Source organism: Haliotis rubra, unplaced genomic scaffold (genome assembly GCF_003918875.1).
Source record: "Haliotis rubra isolate DU_JTF1 unplaced genomic scaffold, ASM391887v1 Scf415, whole genome shotgun sequence".
In the NCBI taxonomy this organism is placed as follows: Eukaryota; Metazoa; Mollusca; class Gastropoda; order Lepetellida; family Haliotidae; genus Haliotis; species Haliotis rubra.
The window spans coordinates 832159-846721 of record NW_025767097.1 but is presented as its reverse complement, the minus strand read 5'-3'; the positions used below and the strand labels follow the sequence as shown (position 1 = coordinate 846721).

The 14563-nt window shown below is 40.7% G+C and overlaps 1 protein-coding gene across 1 annotated transcript in view; it reads right to left on the bottom strand.

Annotated features, from left to right (window-relative positions):
* Nucleotides 1–14563, bottom strand: part of LOC124288310 — a 25929-nt gene extending 11366 nt beyond the window's left edge. Inside the window, exons 1-6 of the mRNA XM_046724821.1 lie at nucleotides 14454–14563; nucleotides 4618–4721; nucleotides 3471–3557; nucleotides 2966–3025; nucleotides 2671–2741; nucleotides 1038–1116 (exon numbers count right to left, since the gene is read on the bottom strand). Coding sequence (XP_046580777.1) covers nucleotides 1038–1116; nucleotides 2671–2741; nucleotides 2966–3025; nucleotides 3471–3557; nucleotides 4618–4681 — 361 coding nt within the window. The 5' untranslated portion in view covers nucleotides 4682–4721; nucleotides 14454–14563. The remainder of the gene's footprint in view (nucleotides 1–1037; nucleotides 1117–2670; nucleotides 2742–2965; nucleotides 3026–3470; nucleotides 3558–4617; nucleotides 4722–14453) is intronic.

Below are 14563 nucleotides of genomic sequence, written 5' to 3'. Positions count from 1 at the left end.
GCCTCTTTCACACGCAACATAAATTTTGTAAAGTAATGATTCGAAGGCTAACTCACCCTCGTGCCGTCACTACACATGCTCATGTCTCCCTTGTTCCTTATTGCGATCCACATTATCCTTACAGTGTTCCCTACATCACTTTTCTGTCACAAAATCACAGATTTATATAAAAGCGCGTCATTCATGCATACACCGTGAAATCTACGTCTGACGCCTGACGTCAACAACCCTTTTCCGTTTGAGACATATCGGCTCATTCCACGCCACACGTTAATTTGTAGATTACGGAATGGGACGAGTGTGCCAAATGGCATCGGATCCATTCGGCAACTGTCCGTAGAATAAAATCGCATGACACCAAGTCTACCCGTAGCATTCGTAATTGTCCGTGACCTATTCGACTCTTTCCGTTCATTTCCGTGACGTCACAGGAATGACTCGATAAATTTGCACAGTGTGCAACAGTGTGGACGTAGCTCAGTCGGTTAGCTGTCGAGCTAACAATCCGAAGGTCGCGGGTTCGCGTCCGACGGGTTCTCACAAACTGGTTGCTTGTCTTAATGACACGTGACCTACGGCAGAGATCGTCCTCACGAGAAGTTGTGGTGCTGTATTCTAAAGGTGCTCCGCTCATGCTGTTGATCACTGGATTGTCTGGTCCAGACTCGATTGTTTACAGACCGCCGCCATACAGCTAGAATATTGCTGAGTGCGGCGTAAAACTAAACTCACTCACTTACTATTTAAACTATTTTGTACTTGCACACTCAACTTAAACATAATTAACTATTTTTATAGCAGTGTTAACCTTGTCAGAATATGTTTCACTGATTTAAAAAATCCAGTCAAGGGGCAGACGCCAATTTGTTTACATGTCATAGTCGGTAGCGATCTTTAAAATAAATAAAATGATATTGTGGAAATTTAACATGGCGGTAAGATAAATACGACCTACCGGGTCGGGTGACACTGCTACAAAGAGCTGTACATCAGACCGTATTACCCTCGAGAGACGCATACAACTTATATGTACCAACCTGTGACTAGTTCAAGCTGAATATTTGTGCATCCAACCATGTAAATGCTCTTGGGTGATTGGGGAATAGCGGAGACGTTCTGAAACCAAACAGAAGTCTCATCAAGAATTGGTAAGGATATTACATAATGTGCAGAAAAAGACAGACATATGTTGTCCACATACCATAAATACACGTCACAAGTATCTATTGACATGCAAATATAGGGGGAAAACGTATTGATCAAAATTTTAAAATCTACTGAATGTTCTATCACATGGATAAACATTATAAACATATGAGATAGCAGCACACACGTCAACGTTTACGACTATCTGTGTTCTAACTTTTGATAATATATTTTCTGGAACTATGGTATTCCTTATTATTCCAGTGTCTTGTCGACAGATATTTTCAACTGAATATCCTGTTAACACTTGCTATATATGGCTGTTATATATTTGGCTATGAGTATATATAAAACTCACTCACCCGTGTAGCAATATTTCGTGATATCGCCAAAGTTCTACATAACCTAGCTATGCCTAACCTATGTGGTTTGCATTGTGTTGCAAAAGAGACAAGATATTGGAGGCATAACCTAGATTTGGACTTTATACATGGTAACAATGTGGGGCTGATGTACGTCGAGCGAACGCTTTAACCCCTAGGCTACCCCGCCGCCCCTTCAGATAAACTAACGTGACAAAGAATTTATACATTTTGTAGTGCTGATAATATGGTTTTTGGCAAGGTTTTGTACGGGAGGGTCTCTCTTGGGTATTCTGGGCCCCATAATGTCCAAAACAAGCTCTATGGGACTGAGATCGGGACGTCTTGAGGATCAAGGCAGAGCTGTTACTTGACGTAAGAAATCGACAATATACAGTGTTTCTGTCTTGTTCAAACAGTGGACCCTTCCCTATGACCTCAAATTCCAGTGATTTCGAGGCTGACACCAAGCTAGTCGTGCTGACTTGTGCTCTGGGAATAACTACGGACATCTGATGTGATGTCTGGAACTATACCCGGCCGATTATAGGCGATTTCGGACCGTTCTGTTGGACAAACATCGATGTGTAAGCCAATCTGTTTTTAACATGCCACTTGACATGGACGGATGAAGTCTTGGGATTCTGAAAAGCGTTGTATCCCTTTAAGAGCTGAATCCCTCAATAAGCTGTCACTCGTGACCTGATGGTCCTTGACGTCATTAGTTTGCTGATGTTTTCTGGCCAATCGGCTGAGAGACGATGGATGACAACCAACTTCTCTTACAATAACCCTCAATGACATTCCAGTATTCCGCATACCATAACTTGCAACCTTTGAACAGTTGTCATATTAGGAGGAACGATATTCGCTTTTTCAATAACGAAATCAATTGGTTTTCAAAGTTATCTAACTGTAAGAATTGTATAATGACGGGTACAGGGTTGCACGTGGTACTCGCCTTTGATCGTTGCAAATTCAACGTATGGTGCACCCGAAGGGTCAAATAATCATTCAAACAATCATAATTAGGATATGAATATAACTTTCATCATTTGGGGGTTAAAACTTATGAGCGTTACGGTACTTTTTGTCATGTGTATAAGTATTGATAAAAAATGGTACAAAATGAGTCAAAGGTAGGATGTTTAAGAGCTACTACCGTTGCTCTTGGCAGTGCTTGAGTCTGGTCATCTGTGCCACATATGGGACTGGGTATACTTCCTCCAGTATCTGAAGAGAAAACAGTAGTATGCACACTGGAGCATATCCTGATACACCAGACACCGACAGTCAGGAACAAATACATTCTGTATTTACAGGAGCTATAAATAAAGAATAGAATAGTACTTAGTTATCGGAATATTTTAATTATCATTATTCATTTCTTTCGTAGTAATGCCCAACCCAAATAGTCACACAAATCAGTACGTCAAGATATATCGGTAAGCTATTACCTTCAACCTGTTTGGGCACTGTAGAGTCATCTTTGGGGGCTGGCACTGATCCCTGGGCTCCTGGATCCAGAAGAAACAGCATAGGTTCAGAAGCTCACCCTTAATGAATGAACTTTCAGGGAGAACTACTCAACTCTACTGATACAAGTGTAGAAGCCATTAATATTCCCATGCTGGCATTCGAACCACGGACCTTCTGATCCAAAGTCGGGCGCAGTGTCCACATGACCAATAAGGTTAACCCGTGCTAAAAGGATATACCTATAAGCACTCTAAATTATAACGTTTCGACCAGTCAGTCCAGGTCATCCGAACCTCGACTAACCTATCAATAAATTAGATTCCGGAAAGCCATAATCCATTACTAAAGGGTAGACGATAACGGAATTGATCTCACATCTTTGATACCAGATATCTTAAACGGGTTTCTAAGGAATGTTGTACATCTTGTAACCTGTACATGTGAGCCAATGCTTTCCCATCGACCTGCTACAAACACACTTACCACTGCTGCCGACAACCTGTTTTGGTGTGGTCACGTCACTGACAAGAGCAGAGGACACACTTGGGACATCAGACTGCTCTTCCACTACTGTAACATGATCGAATGTAAATAGGTAAGACTTATTCAAGAATGATTGTGTACGGTTCATAGAATCTACAAGACGGGATATCAGCCTAGAGGCGGAGATGTGTCTGGGAGACTTGATGTGCAAAAACAAACAGTTCTAGAAGCACCCTACCCTCAAGTCAAGGAGCAATTACCGTGGAGAGCCATAGTGGATTCGTGGACCTGGATGCAGACGGGAGCGGGTAGACCAGCAAAGAAGGTGTAACACATGTTATATGTGGGATTACATTTTAAGTACAATTCAAGTACTTTTGTTGGGTTGAGCCCCATCTGGGATTCGAACCCACACCCTGAGAATCAGGCACCTAATCGCCAGCACACAAGGTTTGTGTATTCACAGCTATCGGCCGTGAGAGCCGTGCCAATTTACACTTATCAGAGGGAGACACAACGTCCGTGGTCTAGACTAACAGTTGTCCGACTTCCATTTTGTGGAAGCCGCGTTGGCTGAGCGGGTTAGACGACTGACGGCAGCCTTGGACTGAACTTAGGTAGCTGTAAATGTGCCAGACGCTTAAATTGGTGGTTTCTGGCGATGTGATGAGAAACTGTGTGTGAGGTTAGAGAAGACGATCGACCCTATTGCAAAACCTTCACTCTGCACATAAGGTGAGATGAGGTGAAATTGGGTTTAACGTCGCGCTGGAGAATATTTCGCTCATATGACGACGTGCAGGCGTGTGTATGTGTAGGTGCGGCTGCTTGTACTAGCCCAGTCTGAAGCTGGTTTTATAGTGCTAGCCCACTGAGATACCATACCGCAGTGAAGCATGAATACCCCACTCAGACACATTATACTGACTCCAAGCCGACCAGTCCTTGTTGTACCCATTAATGCCGAGCGCCAGGCAGGGACCAACAAGTACCATATGTTAACGTCTTTTGGTATGACGCGGTCGGGGATCGAACCCGCGACCTTCCGCTCTCCGGGCGGACGCTCTAACCACTACACCACGGAGGCGGTCCTGAAACACATAAGCATGTAGGGGACGAGGCAGGAAGTAAGGCAATCTTCACCAACCTGTATCAGTTTGTGAACAGTCTCTGTCCCCTTCTGTAGTTTCATGCTGCTCCGAATCCGCCATCGTGTCTCAACAGTTCATCTTCGTATGCAAGACCTGTTACCTGAAAAAGAACCAATTCCTATCATCATAAAAAAATATCCACCCTCTCCTTTCCAACATTGTATGGTTGGTTGGTTGTTGTTTAACGCCGTGCTCAGCAGTATTCCAGCTATATGGCGGCGGTCTGCAAAATAACTGAGTCTGGACCAGACAATCCAGTATTCAACACCATGAGCATCGATCTACGCAATTGGGATACGATGACATGTGTATACCAAGTCAGCGAGCCTGACCTCCCGATCCCTCGTACAACAAGTACGGGTTGCTGAAGATCAGTTCTTCCCCGGATCTTCACTGGTCCATTATATGAATAATGCATTAATATAGGATTCTAACTCAGTGTTCAATAGCCACGTACTCATCAACGGAACCAGTTATTTCAAAATCTCTTTTGACGATTAAGGGTAAATTCAACTAATTGAGCCGATATACATAATAAGCTTTCGCGAGAACATGCTCCGTGTGTTAACACGGCCAGGCAAACCTACTGTATCAGGGTAACCCTTGTACAGCTGGGTAGACAGTACTGTGTCACGGTAACCCTTGTACAGCTGTGTAGACAGTACTGTGTCGGGGTAACCCTTGTACAGCTGGTAGACAGTACTTTGTCGGGGTAACCCTTGTACAGCTGGTAGACAGTACTGTGTCGGGGTAACCATTGTACAGCTGGTAGACAGTACTGTGTCGGGGTAACCATTGTACAGCTGGTAGACAGTACTGTGTCGGGGTAACCCTTGTACAGCTGGGTAGACTGGAGACTGTACTGTGACAGGGTAGCCCTTGTACAGCTGGGTAGACTGTACCGTGTCAGGGTAACCCTTGTACAGCTGTACAGCTTGTACAGGTAGACTGTACCGTGTCAGGGTAACCCTTGTACAGCTGGGTAGACTGTACCGTGTCAGGGTAACCCTTGTACAGCTGGGTAGACTGTACCGTGTCAGGGTAACCCTTGTACAGCTGGGTAGACTGTACCGTGTCAGGGTAACCCTTGTACAGCTGGGTAGACTGTACCGTGTCGGGGTAACCCTGTGTCAGGGTAGACCCGTGTCAGGGTGTACAGACTGTGGGTAACCCTTGTACAGCTGGCAGTGACTGTACTGTGTCGAGGTAACCCTTGTACAGCTGGGTAGACTGTACCGTGTCAGGGTAACCCTTGTACAGCTGGTAGACTGGGTAGACTGTACCGTGTCAGGGTAACCCTTGTACAGCTGGGTAGACTGTACCGTGTCAGGGTAACCCTTGTACAGCTGGGTAGACTGTACCGTGTCAGGGTAACCCTTGTACAGCTGGGTAGACTGTACCGTGTCAGGGTAACCCTTGTACAGCTGGGTAGACTGTACCATGTCAGGGTAACCCTTGTACAGCTAGGTAGACTGTACTGTGTCGGGGTAACCCTTGTACAGCTGGGTAGACTGTACCATGTGGAGGTAACCCTTGTACAGCTGGGTAGACTGTACTGTGTCGGGGTAACCCTTGTACAGCTAGGTAGACTGTACTGTGTCAGGGTAACCCTTGTACAGCTGGGTAGACTGTACCATGTCAGGGTAACCCTTGTACAGCTGGGTAGACTGTACTGTGTCAGGGTAACCCTTGTACAGCTGGGTAGACTGTACCATGTCAGGGTAACCCTTGTACAGCTGGGTTGACTGTACCATGTCAGGGTAACCCTTGTACAGCTGGGTAGACTGTACCATGTCAGGGTAACCCTTGTACAGCTGGGTAGACTGTACCATGTCAGGGTAACCCTTGTACAGCTGGGTAGACTGTACCATGTCAGGGTAACCCTTGTACAGCTGGGTAGACTGTACCATGTCAGGGTAACCCTTGTACAGCTGGGTAGACTGTACCATGTCAGGGTAACCCTTGTACAGCTGGGTAGACTGTACCATGTCAGGGTAACCCTTGTACAGCTGGGTAGACTGTACCATGTCAGGGTAACCCTTGTACAGCTGGGTAGACTGCACCATGTCTGGGTAACCCCTGTACAGCTGGGTAGGCTGTACCATGTCGAAGTAACATCTAGATGGACTGTACCGTACGAGACACCCGCTGTACAAGGTGGAGACCTTTCTTGTTGGCTGTGCAATTTATAACGCTGACTGGCCTAGGTACCCGAGTTCTATCATGTTTTCGCTACATGTTGTATAGGTTAGAGCAGTCCTCTGTGAAGGTATTGTATTTCACAATGCTGGAGTTCAAGTGGTCCGCTTTTCACTGACACGCAACCTGTGACGCTTGAGTTGTTAGTCGCGCTATGTCCGGCGCATGTTTCTCAACACTGGTAAATCTGTTTCATATCAGGAATTGGTTGGGGTTTTTTTTCATTCAAGACCCTAAATTGCCGCTGTTATAGTTTGAAAGCGTAATACTCAATTTTGTTTTTCAACACATCTGGTATGATGTCAATAGCCGATCATCTGGCCTGATTCAACCTAAGACTAATATGTTATGTATTATGTATGAATACTTGATAGTATATAGACAGAAGAGGGGCGTTGGGGTAGGCTTGTTGTTAAAGCGTTCGCTCGTCACGCCGAAGGCCCGGGTTCGATTCCCCACATAAGTGAAATGTGTGAAGCCCATTTCTGGTGTTCCCCGATGTGATATTGCTGACTACGGAAGCGTAGTAGGGCCACGGTGAAAAAATGTTTTGGGGTCGCTATCTCCTACGTAGGACTTAATATCTCCTACGTAGGACTTAGTATCTCCTACGTAGGACTTAGTATCTCCTACGTAGGACATAGTATCTCCTACGTAGGACTTAGTAAAGTCCTCAAAGTCAAAGATCTTTATTATGCATGAAGGCCACCGGCCCATATACATATAACATATGTACAATCAAAATATATTGGAAACATGATGTAAAACAATTAAGAGTTTAACAAAGTCTGTCTCTTTTTATAAGCAGTATATATGAATTTGCATAGATTTAATAATGCTTCATTTGAAGGAGAAGTTAGCAGGCTTTTGAATATAAATATATTTGGAATGCGGTTGTAAATATGTGGAAAATAAATAGAATCTTTCTTCAGAATAATATTTGCATACTAAAAGAAAATGGAATTCATCCTCTATACCGAGTTTACAAACAGGACATGTGCGTAGAGATACATCAATATTTAACCATCTTCCTTCATTTATTTTTAATCGTAATAGGCCTGCTCGGAATTTTATAAGAATATTACGATATTTGTTTTCATGTATAACACTTAAATATTTTTCCGGTTCTAGTAAACACTTACATTCTCTATACAAATTGTAGTGTGAACTGTTGTCGAGAGTACAATGCCAAGATTGGTAAAACATATTTACACATACATCTTTAAAACATCTAAGAAAATCAACCTTATTGCCTACACTTTGTGCTAACCATACAAAGCCAAATCCATGTGAAAAAAGTATATTACGAATATGAGAAGCATAATTATTTTGCCCAATGTTATCTAAATATACTGACATGTCATATGATTTTTTGGGTATTCTACCAGAGTGCATTTCTGTAAGTTTTAACCAATATTTAATAACTCGACATAAGGCATTTATATACAAAGGATATCGTCCACATTCACCATATATTATAACATTAGGCGTTTGTAATCCTACATTTAGAAATCTCTTACATGCAAGCAAATGAACTTTTTCAATATTCTCATAGCGGCTAACCCCCCATACTTCCGCACCATAAAGTAAAATTGGTTGAATTTGTGAATCAAATATTTTAAAGAATACCCTAGGATCAATCACATCAATCTTTCTTAAGTTATATAATATTTGTAATAATGCTCTTTTTCCTCTCAGTGCTAGATCGTCTGTACATTTATTCATTTTAAACGTGGATGAAAATATAATACCAAGATATCTATATGAATTCACAACGTCAATAACAGAGTCTTTATAATACCATTTTTCTTTAGCTGATAATCGCCCACCCCTTCTAAAAACAACAATATTGGTTTTATCGAGGTTAACTTCAAGTCCCCATTTATCAGAATATGATTCTAAAATATTCAATTGTTTTTGTAGTCCCGAAGCAACGTCAGATATGAGAATGACATCATCTGCAAAAAGTAATAGCAATATCTCTAAAAAATCAGGAAACAGCTGTACACCAAATTTACCACTTTCTACAATATCAGTACACAGTTCACCAATAAAAAATGAAAAAAGAAGTGGACTTAAAATACACCCTTGTCTTAGACCGACTGGGCAATCAAAATAATCTGTATAAACATTATCGTTGCATCTTACACATGCTTTAACAGATACATATATACTTTTTATTGCAGCCAACATTTTGCCATTTAATCCAGAGTTTTGAAGACAGTACCAAAGTTTATATCGTGAGACGGAATCAAAAGCTTTCTTAAAATCTACGAAGGCAACATATAATTTCTTCTTTTTTCTTGATAAGCATTTCTGAATTATTGCATTTAAGGTGAAAACGTGATCTGTTGTAGAATACTCTTTTCTAAAACCGGCTTGAAATTCAGGTATTTTATCTCTTATCGTAGCCCAAGTTGTAAGTCTGGTATGAAGAATCCGTGTATATATTTTGCTGAGTACACTTAAAAGGGAAATCCCTCTGTAATTATCGGGATTACTTCGGTCACCCTTTTTATGTATAGGAATTATAATTGCTTTAGTCCAGTTTTCAGGGAAAACACCTTTTTGAAACAATGTATTAAAAAGTTTTCTAAGAAATGGTAAAATAATATGTGTAGAACATGTAAGCATTTCTACAATTATACAGTCATTACCTGGAGATTTACCTCTTTTTAGATGATCTAAGGCTGATATAATTTCAGAATCAGTGAACTCACATTCAAGAATAGTTGCATCAATATCTTCAACACAATCCTTAACATCTTGACATTCCCAAGTTACTGTATCACTGAGCACAGGTCTATTAAAAACTGTGTTAAAATGATCAAGCCGCACATCTTTATTGATCTGAGGTGATAACTTATTTCCTCCAGAGATGGATCGGAGCTCTTTCCAAAATGATTTTGGGTCCGATAATGTTGTATTTAATCTGTTTCTCCTTTTGAGCTTAAACATGGCCTTGGACTTTCTACATATATATTTATAGTCATTCCTTAGTTTGCAATACGTGCTTCTTGTTTCGTTTGATTTATGTTTTCTGAGTCTTCTCAAAGCACGTCTTGCTTCTCTTTTAGCAGATTTACAATGATGATTATAGAATGAATTATTGACGATATTTTTGTTTCCAAGAGGCTTTTTCATACAATGAGCAGCTCCAAGAATGACAGATACAAATTCATCGACTGCATAATTAACATCGTTCTCTATATGATCTTTGAGTTCTTCATTCCTCCACAGACAACTTAGAGTTTGTAAATATGCATCAGCCTTGTTATCGCCCCACCTATATCTAAACTCATCTTGTGATTGTTCATGTTTACAGTTAGCATTATTGTCTGTCACTTCAGTAATACACTTTAAATGTAAACTCACTGGCATATGTTTCGACTCAACACGAGTATCAATGTGTATGTATTTACAGATTTGATGTACATCAACAGAACTAATGAAAAAATCAATTACACTACATCCTTGGTTTGAAATATAAGTGAAATTGCCATCCCAATCTCCATTTGTTCGTCCATTGAACAAGTACAGATTGTGTGCAAAACATAGGTCTAAAAGCTTACGACCAAACGAGTTTATAACATTGTCGCATGAGTGTCTCTGGCCTAGTAGCACAGGATCTTCATCCGGGAAGGCACTTCTGTCAAGTCGTTCAGTGTCAAATGTCTCAGGTTGGCTGTTACCACTACCAACTCTGGCGTTCAAGTCCCCACAGATAATAGCTTCTGCGTTCGAGTCACGGTGTTGAGTGAGCCATTCATCTAGCTTGTCGATGGGGTTGGATTTATCGACTGTAACATAAAATGTCGAGCTGGCAGGAGGGGCATACATTCCTAGTATGATGATTTCTTTATGTTTAATGACAATGTTTTTCTCTATCTTGAGACATACAACATTGCTTATGTCAGTGAAGACTTGTTGGCAGTGAGACGCCATGGTGCGTTTAACCAACATTACAACCCCAGCTGATAATCTACCATACTTAGCTAGCCTATGTGCTTTACAGATATACATAACATAGGATGAGAGCTCAGGTATGGATATGACACTGTCTAGAAACGTTTCGACTAGACAAACGATGTTATAGCTTTGTATATACTCAACGAAATCCCTATCGTTAAATTTTGTGAGGAAACCATCAATATCCCAAGTTAAAATAATTAGATCACAAAAAGAACTGGAATATTCTGCACCTGATAATTGCGGTCGTGTAGAGTTGTGGGCCTGGCCGAGTCCCTAGCTGTCGTCCATAGAGGAGCCGAGGTCAGCTGACCGGGGTGATGTCAAGCTGTTGACTGTGGCTGCGGCTGAGGCTGAGGCTGAGATACTAAGTCCTACGTAGGAGATACTAAGTCCTACGTAGGAGATACTATGTCCTACGTAGGAGATACTAAGTCCTACGTAGGAGATACCCACTTAGGAGATACTAACTCCTACGTAGGAGATACTAAGTCCTACGTAGGAGATACTATGTCCTACGTAGGAGATACTAAGTCCTACGTAGGAGATACCCACTTAGGAGATACTAACTCCTACGTAGGAGATACTAAGTCCTACGTAGGAGATATTAAGTCCTACAGTCCTACGTAGGAGATACTAAGTCCTACGTAGGAGATACTAAGTCCTACGTAGGAGATATTAAGTACTACGTAGGAGATAGTAAGACCAAAAAAATATTTCACCGTGGCCCTACTACGCTTCCGTAGCTGACATATTGTTAAAAACAGCGTAAAACTAAACTCACTCAGTGCATACAGAATACTGATTAACCTATTTGCTGATATATTTGATTGTTTAACAGCAACATCATGTCTGGAAATCGACCTATGTATTTGGGTCACGTCAGAAAGCCTGCACACCTCTTATGACAAACACAGGTATGCAGGACTAACCCGGATCTTCACAGGTGATCAGTCTGTCACATACAAAGCTACAACATATACCGAAACCTCGTTATAAGACTACAAGACACCAGGTACGACAATACCTGGAAAAGTAAAAATCTTAAGTTTACGTTAAAGCCTTTCTTTTTGCTTTCTATTCAGACTTGAGTCTGCGAGGTTAATGCTTCAACTTCAAGAGAGAATGTAATGCTGAACAAGTACATGTGACTAAATGTTTTATCACATGTTTGGATTTCCTTAACCTGCATTTCAGATATAAATAAGAATGTTATTCCAAAATATTTTGTTATAATTTTTTATTTTTCATACCATGTTTACAGTTGCACATGGGCTCCAGCAAGCAGGGTAGAGGGCTACCTCTGTATAGAGGTTATACAGGGCATGTAGCAATGGCAATACAAACTAAATCAGTCGTTAAACAGGTTGTGACATGCCGACCAGAATTTGTAAAAAGCGTCGATTCTGGAGCATAACATAGCCTTTTCAACATAAACTGAAATGTTGGCATATTTCCAGATGTTTTACGATTAAAAATAATACTTTTGAAAAGGATGAGGATCACATTAATTGGGTCATTATGTTTACGACGGAATCCAAGAAGAATTTGTGTTGTTGAAATTTAAATTTGAATCCAGTTTATCATCAAGCCAATCTTGGTGTTTCTTCCATATATGGGTAACCTTGCTACAATCATAAAGGAGGTGGGGTGTTGTTTCCATAGAATTTGAGCAAAAGCTACATTGGTTAAGGTCAATATATTTCATTCTAAAAAGTCTACTGTTCGTTGGCAAAATATGATGAAGCAGTTTGTATTGAAATCCATTGTAGATCTGTATCTTTTGTACAACGAAAGGGAATATGGTTATAGTTGTGCCAAGTATCTATATCAATTGCAATTTCATTTCCTAATATAACATTCCATTTCATACAGTGTTGATTGCGATTTGTTTTTGTTTCCAATAAAGCCCTGTAATAAACTTGACAACCAGTTGTTTGTCTTGTCAGAAGGTTGAAGATATATGGTTGTATTGGGTTTACTTTTTTGTTGATGTTTTCGAAATTGATTTGTTTGATTTTAAAGAAGGCTTTAACTGCGCTAGTGTACTTCATGTAGAAACGTCTTATAACCGACACTTTTTGAGCCTGCATCACCTCCTTTATATTCGGTGCGTTCCGGCCGCCATCTTTAATATTACATATAAGTTGATCACGTTTACCTGTATCAGGTTTGTTTCTCCACATTGTATGAACTTTAAACATTTTCCTTGAAAGTCATCTATTACTTTGTCCGGAGGATTTGGGATGGAAGCGAAGAGATGATTTAATTTTGGAATGATTAACGATTTAAGTACAGTATTTCTACCCAAAGGAGTGAGATTTCTTATAGACCAAATTGACATGAGGATTTCGCAGTGTATCAATTTATCTTTATAGTTAAGATCAACCATTTCATCAAGATCTAAATCAAATTTTATTCCGAGTAATTCAAAATAACTTTGTTCCCACTTTAGATTGAAATTTCTACAGAGCTTTATTCTTGAGCGCTTTTTAGAGCCAATCCATAAAATTCTAGTTTTCTCTATATTTACTTTCAATCCTGAAAAACGGCGCAAAACACGTTAAAACCTGCTTGCAGACAGCGTTCAGATCCATCTAAAGAGCAGGTAGTATCATCGGCAAACTGATTGAGTAAGTATTCAACATTGTTTACATGTATTCCTTTTATTTCTGCATTATTTCGTATCATTATTGCTAAAATTTCAACACAAAGTATGAAGAGATATGGTGAAAGTGGATCTCCTTGACGACAGCCTCTATAGATGTTGAAGTTTGAAGAACCAAAACCATGAACTAGTACACTGGAAGTTATATTTTTATAAAATATACGTACCCAGAATCTCCAAAATTGAAAAAGGTGAGTGTCTTTCCGATGAATGACCAGTCTACTGTATCGAATATTCCAAAATATGTTGAACTGAACAAAGACTTAAATATGAAGCTAAAATAGCAACTGATAAATGTTTGCACATTTCTTAGACATGGCATATCTACTGCCCCAACTTCTACATCCCACCTCGTAGAGTCGTTAACTGATACAATTACATAGTGTATAGAAACTGGGAGGTCCGTGTAGGTCGACCGTCTGAGTTGGCGTTACCTGACACCTCACTATAGTGTTACCTGTTCGACTGTTTATCACGTGCCAGGGTCACATGCGTGCCATTGCAGAATGCATGCGACGAAGTAGAAGTCTCATTTTGAAAAAAATGACATAGATGACCATCTTTAAATACTCTAAATATTTCAGTAATTCAAAAAGCTCCTTGTTTGAAGTTAAACTGTCGAAGCCAACTAATGATATTCAAAATTGACGTCATTCCCCCCAAGAAATGATAGCCGTGATATGGAAAGAATGCACTAAAATAACAACTACACAGGCCTGATATTAACCCTTTATGTCAACCCTTATGTCAACCCTTTATGTCAACCCTTTATGGCCTTTATGTCAACACAACTGTCGAACACTACAAGGATCATAATCGGACCGGCAATGAGATTCGAGCCAACGACCAGCTGATTCAGGTGCGCCTCGGGGTTAACTTAGACCCTTAGCATTCCTTCTTTCAAACACCCTTCACAAGAACACGGGATACAGCGTAGGGTATTGATGTGTGAGTCCCCATTACATAAAGGTTATAAAGTAGTCAGTTGATACCTACCACAGTGTGGCTCAAACAGTTTCCCCTTGAGACAGTACACGATCACTGCACAGACGCCATGGTCTATCCCCACTGTACACGGAGTACAGGACATAGCGTCTCCTCGCGTC